The 17,326-nt window shown below is 49.2% G+C and overlaps 1 protein-coding gene and 1 non-coding gene across 2 annotated transcripts in view; one reads left to right on the top strand and one right to left on the bottom strand.

Annotated features, from left to right (window-relative positions):
* Window positions 1-9,999, bottom strand: part of Smyd2 (SET and MYND domain containing 2) — a 55,606-nt gene extending 45,607 nt beyond the window's left edge. Inside the window, exon 1 of the mRNA XM_045141126.1 lies at window positions 9,827-9,999. Within this exon, the coding sequence (XP_044997061.1) occupies window positions 9,827-9,999 (173 nt within the window). The remainder of the gene's footprint in view (window positions 1-9,826) is intronic.
* Window positions 10,000-15,443: 5,444 nt separating this feature from the next.
* LOC123457897 lies at window positions 15,444-15,574 on the top strand. The gene has a single exon (XR_006635252.1). It is a non-coding gene; the product is annotated as a small nucleolar RNA SNORA33 (small nucleolar RNA).
* The last annotated feature ends 1,752 nt before the right edge of the window (window positions 15,575-17,326 follow it).

Raw genomic sequence — 17,326 nt, 5'->3', positions numbered from 1 at the left:
ACCTGATGGGTGAGATTTTTCAGGTGGTAAATGGACAAGCGCTTCCTTTATAAACGTCATCACATGTAGAAATTTCACCCAGACCACAGCGAATGCCTACGTCTGTGAGGAGTGTTTTCCTTGTACTCAAAGATGGGAGAGAAAAAAAGTTCTTCCAGTCCCAAAACCTGTCTGTTGGTGTGTGGGGTGCGTGTGTGCTGTGCATGAGGAGGCGGAGGAGCCTCCCCCTCCCTCTGCCCCATGTACTAAGGCAGGGCCTCTCGTTTGAACGCAGAGCCCGCCGACTGACTACTCCAGCTGGAGAGCTTGCCTCAGAGCCCCTGCATCGCCTTCCTAGTGCTGGGATCCGGGGCAGGCCACCACACCCACCCGGCCTTTGCAGGGGTGCTAAGGGGAACTCTGCCTTCAAGCTTACATGGCAAACATTTTGATCACTGAGCCATCTCTGCAGTTCCAAACTTTTCACTTTCGTCACAGAGTTTAATTACTTCTGTCAAGTGCCAGAATATGAAATTCTTGAGACTTATTTGGTCTGCATGAGCAAGCAGCACCCTGGTGAGCACCCAGATTTCTTCCCACACGCCTTGCCCAGGGTTAGCCCAAATCTGCAAGCATGGTGTGAAGCTCACTTCTCCAGGGAGCGTCCTTGCCTCTCCATGGCGGTTCCTGTCCCCTGGGCACCAGTGCATAGCGTCCATCAGAACCTATTAGCTAACACACAGAAGTGTCCTTGCTGTTACGGTGAGCATTCATTTTGCTCAAGAAGTTTGCCAGAAATGAGCACTTATCTATTCTCATCTGGCCCCACAAAAGCTCAGCCAATCCATTTTAACAATATGATGCAAAATTTCTCCTTAGTCATCTAAACCCTTCCACTTCAGTTAAAAGGGTTACCAGATTTTATGTTAATAAATTGGCAGGAGGAGGAGCTCCACTCTATTTTTACATTTCGCATTGAGAGGGGGGCACAGCTGGAGTCTCAGCGCATGCCCACAAAGACAAGTTGATTCCCGCACCTTCAAGATGTTTTGTATTATTTTCTCGCTAAATTGCATATTCCTGCCCTTCCGAGCAGTCTTGAGAGATCTGATTTTCTTCTGTTCTATTGTGTCTTGTGAACGCCTTTGCAATTGAAAAGAAGCCCACGAGGGTGGCAGGCAGGAGTCAGCAGAAGTGACACAAAGTGAGGTGTGTGGCTTTGTGCCTGGCTAGCGCTAATGAGGCCAAGGTCATGGGTTCAACCCTGAAAAGGCAGGTACTTCAGTCAATTCCCTGCCTGGGGAACTGCACCCCTAAACTACTAGAGATTTTCTCTGGAATCCAAAGATGTAAGAGGGCTGGAGATGTGGGTGGGAAAGGTGCGGGGGGAGGAACAGAGGCTCCGGTGCAAGTCCCCAGAGGGGAAGATCCGGCACAAGGGGCCTCCCACCAGCCCCAGAGTGGGCCGTGGGCCACCCTCCAGAGGAAGCGCCAGGCTTGCCCCAAACACAAGGTGTATGACAAAGTCACCTACAGGCAGGGTCCAACTAATCCCTGGTGAGGACACACACACACACATACACACACGCTCAAAGATAGGTGGCTAAATCCAAAGCAGGCTGTCTAGGCTTGGAACAAAAACACTAGAAGGGGAGCCGGGCGTGGTGGCACACACCTTTAATCCTAGCACTCGGGAGGCAGAGGTAGGAGGATCACTGAGTTCGAGGCCACCCTGAGACTGCATAGTGAATTCCAGGTCAGCCTGGGCTAGAGTGAAACCCTACCTCCAAAAACAAGCAAACAAAAAAGCTAGAAGAAAGCAAGTCTCAAACTGGAAGGTAGGAGTCCCACAGAGGTCTTTGAAGAAAGGTGGGCTAAAACTGAGATTTTATTTTTTTAAATATTTTATCTATTTATTTACACACACACACACACAGAGATAATATGAGTATGTCAGGGCCTCTAGCCACTACAAATAAACTCCAGAAACGTGAACCACTTTGTACATCTGGCTTTACATGGGTTCTGGGGAATCCAACCCACATTGTTAGGCATTGCAGATGAAGGCCTTAACTGCTGAGCCATCTCTCCAGCCCCAAAGATTATGTGATATTTATTTGCAAGCAGAGAGAGACTGAGAGAAAATGAGAATAGGTTTGTCAGGGCCTCCAGCCACTGCAAACAAACTCCAGATGTATGTGTCCCCTTGTACATCTGGCTTTCTGAGTACACTGGGGAAATTGAACCCAGGTTATTAGGCCTTAATCACTGAGCCATCTCTCCAGCCATAGTTTATTCTTTTTTTTTTTTTTTTTTTTGTTTTTCAAGGTAGGGTCTCACTCTAGTTCAGGCTGACCTGGAATTCACTCTGTAGTCCCAGGGTGGCCCTAAACTCATGACAATCCTCCTACCTCTGCTTCCCAAGTGCTGGGATTAAAGGCGTGCACCACCACACCTGGCCATAGTTCATTCTTTATGGTAGCAGGGAAAAGAGGAGGTTAACCTAAATCTAAAAGAAGTCAAAAACACTGAACTAAGGTTCACATTGTCTGGATAATTTCTCCGTTGTTTCAAATTCAAAAATAGGCTAAGTGCTCAGGAATTCAGAGTAAGTAAAGCTAGAGTGCAAAGCCTCAACCTTATAGAGCCTCACTGTAGGGTGACTGTCCTCCACCCCTCAAGGGAAAGGAGGGATGTCCTTGGGCCTGCAGGAGATCAGAGGAGAGGCTCTTGTCTCTTGCCTAAATTAGTTCCTTAGATCTGTTTTTCCATAAACAACCTCCCTCTCTGCGAAGGAGTTCCCCTTTCCTAGAATTCAGATTCTTGGAAGTATTAAATCTGATCCAGGTTTTGTACGAGGTTAAACTCAGGCCCAAAACTTGGTGTCATGGCTGGTTAGCACAGCTCCCACTCAAAAATCTATAAATTATCCCAATTTTGGTCACAGTGAGAGGGAATAAGGTAGCTTAGTTTGGTAGTTTAGGGTGACTGGGCCCTGAAAGTAAAAAGTAGAAATGTCCTTAAGTCTGCCCTTACAGTCTCCACTTTACTAGAGACCAGAGAAGGATCTCTCCTCTCCTTATCTGCAGACTAAAGGAGTTAACCAGTTCTGTTTTCCCATAAACAACCAGAGCCCCCACCCCCACCCCCCACCCAGGGAGTTCTTTTCCTGGCATTTAAATCTGATCCTGGTTATGGCCTCTTCCTGTGCCACACCAGTCAGCTCTCGCTGAGGTAAAACTCACTGCAGTAGATTACTGCAGATCCTTACCAGGTAGACACGCCTCTGTCTGTGGCTGCTCATCTTCCCTAAACTTCCAGGTTCCTGTCCTGAGACTCCCTACTCCCACGGGCTCTCTACCCTCTCCTGCCTTCCACATGGCAGGAGCTTTCTGCACGTTCTTCTCTAAATCCCTTTCTTATAATTTAGGCCCATGCTCACTTTCCACAGGGACTCTCGGGCCATATGGTGTAGCCACGTTCCCTTCCTCAGTTCAGGGACCCTCCCACCCCCTTGTACAGTCCTGAATAAAATGTGATGGTTTACGAATCATCTTTATCAGTCTGGTTAATCCAATTCTTTGGTTAAAACAAAAGAACTCAGGGTTTGGAGTTCAAGCACTTTTCCTGAATCCCTAAAGCCCCATTACATCGGGCTTTAGCCCCTCCTGCCTTCCCCTGGGTAGTGCTGTCTGTCCTCCCTCCCTCTCTTAATCTAATAAACTCCGCTAATCCTTACCTCTCATCTGTGCATTTCACTTCTTTGAACCCTTATGAATCTGGGATGACCTCACCTCTGTTCTTGGGGGAGTCCTTCTACTTTATGCCAGAGGTTAAAGTGTCAGAAGGGCCTGACTTTTCCTCTTCTCCCCAGACAAGTCCACCCTTTCCTAGAAGAGATAATCATCCCCTTCCTAGAAGGTGGCACCCTTCCTGGAAGATGGTCCTTTCCCGGAAGTCTTGATGCCACCTAGACACCTGATGTCAGGAGTGAACTGAGTTCAGACCCCCAGAAGACTTCCTTAAAAACCCCCAACCTCAGTCTCTGGGTGGGCTTCTCAGTTTCTGGGAGACCCCTCTTGCCTCCTTCTTGAGCAACAAGTCTGAATTCTTGCTTTCTCTGAGCTTTCCTCTTAAAGCTCTCCCTCCTAAAACTCTAAGCTGAAATAAAATCCTTCTAAACCTTATCCTCCGCTCTGTGGATTTCACTGGTCAAATTCATAACGACAAGAACACAGAGGGCCACTGACTTTGAGAGCTTTGTGTGAACGCTGCTCTTCCAGGGCCCTAGCTCCTGAGTTCCTACCCACCCAAGAGCCGAGATCAGGCTCCGACTCCCCCAAAGACACCCCAAATTCCCGAATCTGGGGTATACCAAGTTCATCCCCAGTACTGCAAAAAGAAGCAGCAAGAGAAAGAACGTATTAAGACTGTTGAAGGGCCTATTCAGGGAAGACAGAAGAGAAATAAGCGTTGAGCAAAACCTGTGCCCAGTGAAGGAGATATCAGAGGTGGCCGTGTCGCCTGTGAATTACTGGGGAGGTCTCTCACATGGGCCTCACTGGAGGCTCAGGCCACAGGAAGAAAACTTCATTACTGTAGGAAGATTTAGTTCCAGCCCTGAAGGTCATGGAGCCTGTATACACACCTGTGTGTATACGTGAATTCAGAGGAAGTCACTTTGCCTCTCAGTAACTTCCTAGGTGCTCCATCTATGCCAGCCCTCCTTGGAAGGATCAATCTAAGATTGTATCTGGGAATGCCTCATGAACTCTGAGGAGGAGCGTCACTGAAAGAACCTGTTCGATGTGGGAGCCCCGTAAGTTCTGGGGTTGAGAGGACTGTGTGGTTCTTTCAGGAGGGAAAGACGTCGGGCGATGGTTTTAACTCACCAGAGTTCAAAACTCCCTTTAGGTGTCTGCAGCTGTTCGGTCTCTTTCATCTGAAATCACGTCCTGGTGTGTAGCTTGGTGTGCCCATACCCTGGAACATTCATGTTCCACACGTGTGTTTAACATGCATGTGTGGCCCTGGCAAGTTGAAGTCTCAAAGGACCGATCTTTCCCATAGCTAGAAGAATCGTGGTGGAGAGGAGAAGCAGGAGTCATGATACCTTTGCTACATGTTTTCTTTCCTTTGATACCTTTGGAACATGTTTTCTGCCATTTCTCTCTATAAACATGTTTGACCTCATGGTAAGAGAATAGCCAAGTGGGCTTGGGGCTAGATCAGTTGTTAAGTGCTTGCCGTGCAATTAGAGTACCTGACTTTGGATCCTCAGACCTTGTGCAGAGACTCCATGTAAAAGCCGAAAGCCGTAACAGGCTTCTGCAATTCAGACGTGGCCACAGCAAGAAAGGAGGTGGAGTCAAGAGAACTTCCCAGAAGTCCACAAAAGGAGTGGTAAGTAATGAGAGATCCTGCCTCAAATGAGGTGGGAGGTGAGGACTGACTCAAAAGTTGTCCTCTAGCCTTCACAAGCGTGGTACAGTATGTACTTACACACACACTAAATAATTAAGAAAGAAGAGAAATTCAGGTGTGGCAGCATGCACCTGTAGCCCCTGTACTGTGGAGGCAAAAACAGGAGGGTCCCTGGGATTCTCTGGCCAGCCAGTATAGGCCAGATGGAGAGCTCCGGGCCAGTGAGAGAGAGCTTGCTGTCAGAAAGAAAGAAAAACAGAAGAAAAGAAGAAAGGAAGAAAAAGGTGGATGGCATTCCTGAGGCCTCTACACACATACACACACCTGTGCGTGTGCACCTTCACACAGAGAGAGAGAGAGAGAGAGAGAGAGAGAGCGCGAATATGAAACTATGTGAGCCCTTTGGAATTGGAGAGCCTTTCTGAAGGGTTCCACCTGTGTAGGTGTGTTTTAATATTTGCATTTAGTTTCAAATTCATTGCAGACACCCATCACCACTGCATGTGACCAAAACACAACAGCTGGCATTTGCTCTGCATCAGGGTACCAGCCAATGGTGATGCCATTACTCAACAATGTCCTATGTACCCTTCCCAGCATCCCTCAATCTAACCCCAGAATTGTATGGCCCATAAATTACAGCATCTTATCATACTGGTTCATGGAGAGGCCAGCAGAGCTTATCAGGCAAGAGACCACGTTGGGTTAATGACTTCAGGTGGAGGGGTGATGTGGCACCTAGCTGCCAGGCTGGCCCTTGGACCAGCTCTGCATGGTGGGTATGTGAAAGCTCAGAAGTTAAGTAGCAACTGGCCACAGATAACCCGCGAGCCAGAAACCCAGGCTCCCTGACACAAAGCCCCTGTTTTGCTGAAGTCTCTAAATCAATGAAAAACTCGAAGTACTGAAAATAATAGCATAAGATGTCCTTACCTAATACACAGGTAGACAACAGTTTTTTGGCAGTCATGGGAGTTAAACCCAGGACCTCATGCAAAGTAGGCATCCTCGACCACGGAGCTACATACCCTCTGACAGCTATGTACCCCTTCCTCTATGGTTTCATTTGCTTGTTTAGTCTGCACGTTTGTGTGTGTAGGACAGGGTCTTGCTAAGCTGTTCGGCTGACTTTGAACTTGCTCTGTAACTTGTGACCCTCCTGCCTCAGCTTCCAAGGTAGTTGCCCTGAAACCCCTGCATGGTTGTATTTTTGAACATAACTTTTAAAAGGAAATCTGTTTTATCTTCATCTTACTACCAATTTAATAAAAATATGTCTAACAGATGAGGGAGAACCCCTGTTAGAACATGAGTCTGATTTTTCACTTAGAAGCTTGAAAAATTAAGAACAGTTGAAACCATGTTCCCCTTATTCTCAGGGAATAGTCTCACAATAGCTGGAGTCATGCCAGCCATGAGGACAATGCAGGGCTGGGGCGGGGGGAGGGGACGCAAGATCAGCTCTATTTCAGAAAACTTTAAGAAAATAGCATCAGGATTTCACAGCCATTAATATGATTAAAATTCATCAAATAGGGCGGGGTGTTGTGATGCAAACTTTTAATTCTAGCACTCAGGAGGCAGTGGCAGGATTACTATGAGTTCGAGGCCAGCCTGAGACTACATAGTGAACTCCAGGTCAGTCTTGGCTAGAGTGAGACTCTACCTAAAAAAAAAAAAAAAGAAAAAAAAATCCCATTGCCTAATATTCTACCAATTTAGTTAAGCCATAGGAAAGATAAAATGAAAATAGGGCATTAAAACTGGGAAACATCAGGACACATGCTTTCATAAGTGCTCATAACAGGCCATCTTCACATAAATATTTAACCTTTAAACAAGCATTAAGTGAGACAGACAGACAGAGTCAGGGGATCCAAGCTCCCGAGGCCTTCCAACATTTGTCACGCTCAGAATAAGCAACCAAGGAAAACTATGGCCTTGCCATGAAGTGACTCACAAGCCAAAGAATCAAGATCAGAAGGGAGATGTCAGCCCCCACCCCTGAGTCACGGACAGATTAACTGGGTTCCAGATGGTTCTCCCTTTCTGAGGCCAGTGACATCAAGAGTTAAGGCACATCCAATTTTCAGTTTGAATATATAAATATGTCTTTAAATAACCTGGCAGAAAGTTAAGCAATGACCAACCTGTACCCACACATGAGCATGGAGTGTGTTTCTGTGTGTGTGAAATGGGCCTGAGATGGGCAGCCTCTGACAGGGACAGCTCTGCCTGGAAGTCATTGATATTTTTAGGAGTTGCTTCAGCAGCTGAGGCAAGAGCCACATCTTCCCAAATGTCACCGTGTGCCAAGCTGAGAAAATGTGATCCTAATTTAAAACAGCCAGAAGCAAATCTCTAAATGTTCCTGGCAATAGGAAGCCTATTCCATCGAGAGAACTTCGCATTATTTTTAAATGTATAGAGTATCTATACTCCTGAAGAAACTGTGATTTCCCTGCAAAATAAGTTCAACTCTGACATCGTGGGTATGACACGAAAAACCTCAGGCGGCTCACTTATCTAAGTGATGCTGGCACAAGGCAAGACAGGGGGAGCCTTCGTTCAGGTGCCAGTCAGGGACCTGCATGCTACCCCATTTTCAGAATGCTGCCCCTAGTCCTTGGTGGTCCCCTCAAAATATGTACATGTTCCCCCCAATATATACAGACAGATTTGCCCTCAGTCATATACAAATACTTAACAAAGAAAATGATATTCAATCTATTAGAATCATCTAGTTCAAATTAATCAATTTTAATAGGAATCAGAGGGGCACTGAGATATTTGGAGGTGCAAGGGTGTTATTTCTCGTGTAGTATTTTACTTGATTTGAAAGGACTCTTTGGGGACAGGGAGACAATGAACCATAGGTGTTGGCAGAAGTGCCCCTAAGCCAAACAGGAATGATGGCACAGTGGTACCACCCACTGATGTGGCAGCCCTGGAGCGGGCAGGGAGGCAACAGTTCACTCCAGAATCAGAAACATACAGGCAGAAGGCAGCAAATGTCACGTGGGGCAGAACTATTTGGGAGCTTGTAAGCACTGACCCTGTATTAATATTCTTCTAAGGCGTGAGAGTGTGTGTGCGTTGTGTCTGAGCGTGTGTGCATGTACATCTGAGCGTTCCCACCAACGCTGAGATGTGACGCAGGGAGGAAGGACTGGCAGCCACCACATGAGTCCCTACTATGCAGTCCTGTCTCGCACCATGGCTTCCTGGAAGCACGGGGACCCCTGACAGAGGCTCCTTCTGTGTTGGGTGACCTCCTTTGCTCCCGCCACTGCAGACACCCACACTGCTGCCGACTCCCAGCCACAGTGAGGCTCAGAAGATCAAGGGACCAGTCGCAGCAGCCTTTTTAACTTTGGGAAAACCCAATGCTCACTTCACTCAAACGTCGCAAAGTGGTGCCATGACCCTTTAGCTCTTGGCTCACCAATTCAAAGCGTCACATCACATACAGCCCTTCAGCTGCCCACGGCATGATTCTGCGTCTACTGCCTTTCCAGGTCCCCCCAAGCGGAAGACAGTCTGGCAGGGAGTCAGGGCAAGATTACAATGATATTCAGCCTTTGTCCCTTCTTTTGCTGTCTTATTGTAGAATGGGGCACACACGTCTGGGAGACAGAGGGCTTTGGAGAGCTCTGGAGTCCAGACCTGTACTCAAGAGATACCTACAAGACCTCAAGTTGCCTTAATGTGGCCTAGCAATCTCCATTTCAAAGATGAAGAACCTGGGGTTCAAAGAAAGTAAAGCAGGGTCCCTTCTTCAGATGGCCGTGGAGGGCCTGGGACACACTGAACGCCAGATGAGGCTCGCCTGCCTCAGTCCACGTACTGACACCTACCTAGGAGGAAAATGGGCCGTGCAAGGGCAGGCCACGCCTCAGCCTTTAATGAGAGGTGTGTGTATGCAGTCATACTTGCTTTCTCTTTGGACTTTAGTTTTCTCATCAGTAGAAAGAAGGGAGGCCGGATGGGCCTGGTGTATTCAAATGCACCCTTCCGGTCTAAAACTGCCATAAGGCTTGATATATGTGCAGATATACATGGGTTTATGCTTTATATGCTATGGACACACACATACATGCACGCAGTACAGACGCTGTGCTATCATTCAATACCAGGTCGCTAATTCCTCTGGTGATCACTTTTCCTAGCCCCAAGTCCGGGTGACACTGGGGTCTCGGTGGAGAAGTGCTCCCCCCACCCCCAGAATTTGGGTGTCCCGTTGGCATCCCTTCCTAAAAGCCAGGGCAGAGTGAGCACTGAGCCAGATCAAGTCACCCAACGTCGTGCGGGGAGACCGCCGAGGTCGGGCGGGGCTGCGCGGCGGGCGGGCGGGCGGCGCGGGGCGGCGGGGCGGCGGGGCGCTCGTGGCCCCGTCCCGCCCGCGCCCGCGCCCGGCTCCTACCTGGAGAAGCAGCCGTCGCAGTGGTTGCCGCGCTCGGGCACGGTGAGCACGCAGGCGTAGGCCGGGCACGAGAAGAGCAGCTCGCCCACGCGGAAGGGCCGCAGCGCCCGCAGCCCCCGGCCCTTGCCCGCGCTGCGGAAGCGCTCCAGCCCGCCGCGGCCCTCGGCTCGCATGGCGGCGATTGGACGCGCGGCGGCCGCGGGAGGCGCCGGGAGCGGGGCGCGCGCGGCGGGGCGGGGCGGGGCGGGGCGCGCGCGGCCCGGGACCCCCGCCCCAGCGCGAGCCCCCGCCCCCCGGGCGCCGCGCCCTCCCGGGGACCGGAGGTGACCGTGCGCGGCGGAGAGAGCCGCCCAGCCGCGCCGGCTGACGTGCGCCGCCGTGACGCGTGCGGAGGGCATGCACCGGGAACGCCGCGGGCCGCGGGGCCGAGCCCTGCCGCTGATCGGTTGGGCACCGATCGAGCCAGGGGAAAAGACCGCGTTGGACGCCGAGTAGATCCTGTGATCAGGGCAGTTTGAGACACCTCAATAAAATTATGGTGCTAATGCCAAAATGGATCAGCCTTCCTTCAAGGAAAGGACAGCCGGGCTCAGCGTGGACTGTGGGCTACTCCCTGGGATAAATATTGATATCCCATGTATTCTAATCCAGTAATTGCCCTTAGTTATTGAGTATTATGGGCCAGACATTGTGCTAAGACATTGCAAGAAAATTTCAGCGCTAGGAATGAGGCAGTTTCAGGGAGTTGCTGGTCAGGAAGGCCTCCCTCCCCAAAATACAGGAGGTTATCAAGACTTTTGGTTGTCTACCGGAGGTAGAAGGTAAGACCCTGCTACTGAAGATGCCTCATGCTGGGGCTGCAGGACACTGGGAAATCAAGCTGGAGCTGAGCTGGAGGCCTCCGCCCTGCTGACTGGCTGTCCTGCGGCTGGAAATTGCTGTGCAGTCTGTTGGGGGAGAAAAGTCACCAGACGCCTCTAACCAAGGGTGGACCCTGCAAGCTACACCATGGCCAGCCAGGCAAAATGCGCATGTGCCAAACTGGTGCAGTAGTGGCATGTCTGTTACGGGGGAAACCAACTACTGATTGGATTTGAAGCCCACTGGGTGAGAAGAACTTATGGCTGGTACTGAAAACGTAATTAAAAGCCCATGGCAGCTGGATGTGGCGGCACACGCCTTTAATCCCAGCACTTGGGAGGCTGAAGTAGGAAGATCACTGTGAGTTTGAGGCCACCCTGACACTATACAGTGAATTCCAGGTCAGCCAGGCCTAGAGTGAGACCCTACCTCAAAAAACAAAAAAGGGCTGGAGAGATGGCTTACCAGTTAAGGCTCTTGCCTGCAAAGGCTAGGGACCCATGTTCAACTCCACATCCCACGTAAGCCATACACAGGGTGACACATAGGGCCACACATGCGCACAGATGGCACATGAGTCTGGAGTTCAATTGCAGTGGCCGGAGGCCCTGGCATGCCGATTCCCCACCCCCTCTTTCTCTCATAAAAAGTTACAAAAAAAAAAAAAACTATGGCAAGGCGGTCATGAGTCCTGGGGGAAAGTTACTACTATTGTTTGACTAAATGGACATATTATGCCCACCAAACTGCCCTCTAAATACCCATACATATTTGCTATTTTCTCATTTGGATAGAGAAGCTTCTCTTTTCAGATGGTGACCCAAAACTCATTAAACTGTTGAAAAAAAGTGCAGTGCTCAGCACTAACTGGAACATCTCCATCACACTCGTGAAGGCTCGGGGACCAGTGCAGAAGGAGAGGAAAGAACGGCAGACGCAGAGGGAGGGCAGCTGCGTGTGCTTTCGAGCTGTCTTCCAGGGGCTGTTGCATTCGTGGCCTCTCAGCGGCTGATACCACCTGACACAAGTCCTGCACAGTAGGAAGGCAAAAGAGAAGAGCGGGGGTTGGGAAGAAGAAGGGGTTCAGTAGAAGTGGGATAGAGGAGGGGGAAAAAGAGAATGGTGGGGGGATTATGATCACGGGTACGTTGTGTGTATGAATGGAGGTTCTCAGTAAAAAGTTTTAAAAACAATCGATGTGCCCACCTAGGCAAGTCTTTATATTTTAAAGTGTACTCTCTTTTTTACTTTTTACAGCTTTTTGTTTATTTTTATCTATTTATTTGAGAGAGAGAGGATGGGTGCGCTAGGGTCTCCAGCCACAGCAAACGAACTCTAGATGCGTGCGCCCCCTTGTGCATCTGGCTAACATGGGTCCTGGGGAATGGAGCCTCAAACTGGGGTCCTTAGGCTTCACAGGCAAACACTTAACCACTAAGCCATCTCTCCAGCCCTTCACTATATTTTTTAACTTTGCTTTTGTTTTTTTAGCATTCTGGTTTCTGGGGGCTCAAGGGTCAGCTCATTCAGCACATAAATGAACGACATAGAAGTAAACAAGTGACATATATTTAGAATACAGCGCGGACGCACTGTGCAAACTGATCTACTTGTTTTTCTTTTAATGCCAAATAGTTTTACTCCTTTGTTGGGCCAGCATTCCTCAGCTGAGGAAACACGCAGCAGTGGTGCCTCTGGTCAGGTGAGGGGGAGGGACAGAGCAGCCGGGGTCTTGGGTGGAGGTGATGGTCATATGAGAACGGTGGAAAAGCAGTAGCCTCACTTCAGAAAAATCCCAGGGCTGAACTTAAGTGACTTGAAATGGGGGAATGTCGGTGAAGCAATAGCCGTGAATTTAGGAGCTTCAGTTACGATGAAAGCCCAGTTTAAAATAAATGGCCAGGGCATGGCCCCCAGCCAGCCAGGGCAGAGCGATGACAGCGGTCTCAATGCAGTACATACTTGTCATCTGCCACTCTCCGCTCACATTCCGTGAAAGACGCCAATGCACTGCCAAGGCCCGTCTACCTTCTCCTCTCCTGTCTGCCCCATGACTTGGAGATAATGGCATTTGGGGAAGGTTTCTGAAGTGGCACCAGGATGAAGGTCCCCTTTCGTTTATTTGCTCTAGCCCAGAAGATGACCTAATTCATGAGTAAAATTATTCCAGCCACAGATTAACATGTGAAAGAAATAGCTCTAGCCCAGGAAATAAAATCCTGCCAAAGAGGGAATGCCCAGGAAAATGGATGCAGCCCATCCTGGGGTTGCTGTCGGGCTGCATCTGCTTTGTGGAGCACGTGTCAGGTACCGTCAGGGGCTGACACGGAAGGAGGCCTGGGTAAAGGAAGGTGAAAACAGCCACGGAGGAGCTGACGCTCAAAGAGGTCCTCATTCCTGAGACACACGAGTATCACCTTACGTGGTTGAGAAGGGCTCACAGCCCCTGACATGGGGAGTGGAGCTGGGCTGGGGGGATGCTCCGTCAGCCATGTGCTTGCCTTGTACGCATAAGGACCTGAGCTTCATTCCCAGTTATGCATGTAAAAATGCCAGGCTTGTCTGGGCGTGGTGGCACACACCTTTAATCCCAGCGCTCGGGAGCCAGAGGTAAGAGGATCGCTGTGAGTTCAAGTCCACCCTGAGACTACATAGTGAATTCCAGGTTAGCCTGAGCTAGAGTGAGACCCTACATCGAAAAAAAAAAAGAAAAAGAAAAAAAAAAGCCAAGCATGGTGACACAATTGTAATTCCAGTGCTGGGGAGGCAGAGACAGGAGGGTCCTTGGAGCTCACTGGCCAGCCAGTCTAGTGCCAGGCTAATGTGAGACCTATCTCCAAAACAATGGGCAGTGCCTGAGGAATGACACCAGTTTTGTCTTTGTCTTCTGACCTCCACACATAAACATATATACACGTACATGCACACACATATACATATATACACATATGTGCACACACACACAAAGAGGAGCAGAGCTGACGATGATATCCAGGTGGGCCCTCCACTCATGTACACACACACACACACACACACACACACACACACACACATGGATTTAAACTGATGAACATGCTGGCCTCTTCTGAGAGGGGCAGAAGGGACCAAAGGAGTGGTTACAGTGTACCTCAGGGGCACAGGGTAGCTTGGTGTGGCCATGTGACAGAATGCCAGCAGCTACTTCAGCTAGAAGAGGCGAGGAGAGGTTCTTCCCGAGCCAGGGCGAGTATAGTCAGCAGCCATCTTGAGTTCAGTCCAGAGGTGCTGAGGTCACACATCTGACCTGCAGAACCATGACAGGAGACATTCCTAGAGTTCCACACCATCCCACGTGTGGTTACTTGTCACAGTAGCCACAGAAAAGCAATACACACTGTAATAGGAGAAGTTTAGCCAAATAAAGTATAAGGTTCAGGCCTTCAGAGAGGACCTGGTACTTTGGCATCTTCTAGAAGGAAGAGTTAAGTTTTAGGAGGACAAGAGGCTCCCCAGAATGGATGTAAGACACTAACCATACAAATGACTGGGGTAGGAGAGAGTTTGACAGGTTTATTTAACAAGCATTTACAGAGTTCCGACTATGTACCTACCAGGCACACCTTTAAAGCAGCCTTATTTAATCCTGAAGACCTGAGGTTGAATTATTCATACAAGGCTGGGGATATAGCTCGTTCAGTGGTCACAGGCTTGCCTGTCACGTACAGGTTATGAGTTTGACCGGCAGCACTGCAAAACCTAATTACTTGTCCAAGCCAAGCTGGTGTGTCCAGCAACGCGTGCGTTCCCTGGACCTCAACACCACGCTGCTTCCCTGTTCGCAGTCCTAGGCCAGCAGCAGCGCCCTAGTGAAAGACGCAGGGCAGGCGTGGCCATGGTGACTTCATGTGCACGGGAGTCAGATTGCAGTGTGTAGGCAACATGGGGCCAGGGAAGAATTTGGGCTGGCATGATCAGATTTCTGCTTTAGAAAGGTCGTTCCCATGATTTAATAGGCAAGAACTTAGAAAGGGCAGAGGACGGAAGGAGCCAGGTAGGGAGAGAAAGGGAAGAGAGAGAGGAGAGTGGCGACAGGAGAGATGATGCTGCTGTGGACACGGGCTGTGGCAGTGGTGACGAGGAAGGCTGTGGATTTGAAGAACGTTTCAGAGCAGGATGTGCTGATGGTGGTCAGAAAGGAGAAGTGGGATAGGAGCCAAAGAAAAGATGTTAAGCGAGCCAGATGTGGTCATGCACGCCTTTGATCACAGCACTCAGGAGACAGAGGCAGGAAGCTTGCGGAGAATTCAAGGCCAGCCTGAGACTACATAGTGAATTCAAGGTCAGCCTGGGCTAGAGTGAGACCCTACCTCAAAAGCAAGAAAGCAAGCAAACAAACAAAAACACACAAAACAAAAAACACACAAAACAAATAAAAAGTAAAAGAAAACGTGTTAAGGGGACTGGAGAGATGGCTCAGTAGTTAAGGCACTTGCTTACAAAGTCTAAGGACCCAGGACCCAGGTTCTATTCCCCAGTACCCATGTAAAGCCAGATGCCCAAGGTGGTACATGCGTCTGGCGTTCATTTACAGTGGCTAGAGACCCCGGCATGCCCATTCATTCCCTCCCTCCATCTCTCAGATAAATAAATAAATAATAAAGTATATTTTTTTAAAAAGGAGATGCGTTAGGGGAGAAGTGACATTCCTTCCACCCAACCCCCAGGCTCACCTCCACCTTCAGCTCGGCGTTGACCATATAAGCAAGATCTCGCTACTTATCCTGCCAACTAATCTGCTCGTTTGAATGTATTTCTGTAGAAATTTAGAAAAAGCTAGCAATAATGATACCATGTTATGAGCCTCAAGGACAACGGAGGTCATTAAAGTCCCTGAAAATGGCTTTCATCTCATAATGTTGAAGCATTTTCATAAGACTTTATGAAAATTTTACTATAACTTGTTCTAAGTTTAGTCAATTGCATTGAAAAAAAATTTTTAAGTTCTTCCTAGCTCTTCCTTCCCAGTTTTTTTTTTTTTTTTTTTTTTTTTTTGCTTAATCCCCCTTTATTTTCATTCTTGGGATGTCAGCCCTTGAGGCTCGATGTCTGGATTAGTGTTGAAGTTGCCGCGGTGGGGTAGGAGTTGTGATGTTGGCCAAGGATCACACATTTCAGTTCTCTTCCCTGTGTACCTCCATGACCTCCTGTGCCGTGGGGTCAGCTAGGAGAAGAAATAATACTGCAGAACAGAAGTGAAGAGGCTCTTGAGCTCCATTAGCCTACGTTTTGGGATTGAAAAATCTAAGATCTTAGGCCTGAGGCCTCCATTGTGGGCAAGGGTTCCTGCCCAGGAAAGATCCGGTAGGGCTTGAGCAAAGAGAACTGGCAGCAGAGACCAGGGCTCCTCGAGCAAGCCGTCTATGTTACGATCTGATGTTTGTCTCCAATCCCCAAGTCACAGGTTGAAACACTAACCACTTAGTGGTATTAAGAGTGGGGACCTTGAAGCTAGGTATGGTGGCGCACACCTTTAATCCTAGCACTTGGAAGGCAGAGGTAGAAGGATCGCCGAGATTTCAAAGCCACCCTGAGACTACGGAGTGAATTCCAGGTCAGCCTGGGTTAGAGTGAGAATCTACCTTGAAAAAACAAACAAACAAAAAGAGTGAGGAATTTGGGAAGAGAATGGGTCTTTAGGAGTCCTCATGAGCGGGACTAGAACAGCCACTGGGGAGCTACTCAGATGGAGGCGGATGGAAATGGAGTGAAATGACCTTCTTACTGCTCAGGAAAATGAGGGCTTGCCCAGGAAGGGTCCCACTTTCATCATCATGTTGCTGCGACAAAGCACCCAAACAAAATCAGCTGACGGGAAGAAAGGATTTGCTTTGGCTTATAGCCTCAGGGGGAACTTCGTGGTGGCAGGGGCAAGCATGGCATGAGCAGAAGCTGGACATCACCTCTGCCCCAACAGTGGACAGCAGCAGAAGAGTGGGCCGAACACTGGCAAGGGGGAGCTGCCTAGAACGCCCCAAAACTCTCCCCCAGAAACACCTCCAGCAAGATTCCACCTCCCAAATTGCCACCAGCAGGGAAACAAGCATTCACATCACATGGGTTTATGGGGACCATCTGATTCAAACCACCACACCTGATTTCTTAAATATGTGATGCTTCATCTGCCTGGTGTCTCCCTGTGCCTAATACCATGGTCCTCATGTCACCAGCCTGTCAGATGCTGCCGCAGGGATGGCTCTGCATGGAGAAGACCACGCTCTTCCTTCTAGCTGTGGACACCCGACTTCTGTCTTAGGAGTCCTGGCTGCTCTGAGGAGGCTGCTGTCTGCAACATCGCTTTCCGTGACCACCTCTGCCTGCGAAGGGTTTGTCTGTGCTATTGGCAATCAGTCATCAGTTACACACCCTCTCTCCCTTCCTCTCCCTCTCTCTCTTTCTCTCTCTCTCTCTCTCTCTCTCTCTCTCTCTCTCTCTCTCTCTCTCGATATATGCATATGCATCTCCATAAATACCACATGTTGGGCTAGGGAGATGGCTCCGTTGGTGAAGGACTTTCTTTGCAAGTTGGAGAACTTGAATTCAACCCTCAAAGTCCCTAGAAAATAAGCCAGGCATGGTGACTTCTGCTTTTTTGTTTTTGTT

Source organism: Jaculus jaculus, chromosome 1, assembly GCF_020740685.1.
Source record: "Jaculus jaculus isolate mJacJac1 chromosome 1, mJacJac1.mat.Y.cur, whole genome shotgun sequence".
Lineage (NCBI taxonomy): Eukaryota > Metazoa > Chordata > Mammalia > Rodentia > Dipodidae > Jaculus > Jaculus jaculus.
The sequence above is the reverse complement of the archived record's forward strand: the minus strand, read 5'-3'. Positions and strand labels throughout refer to the sequence as shown.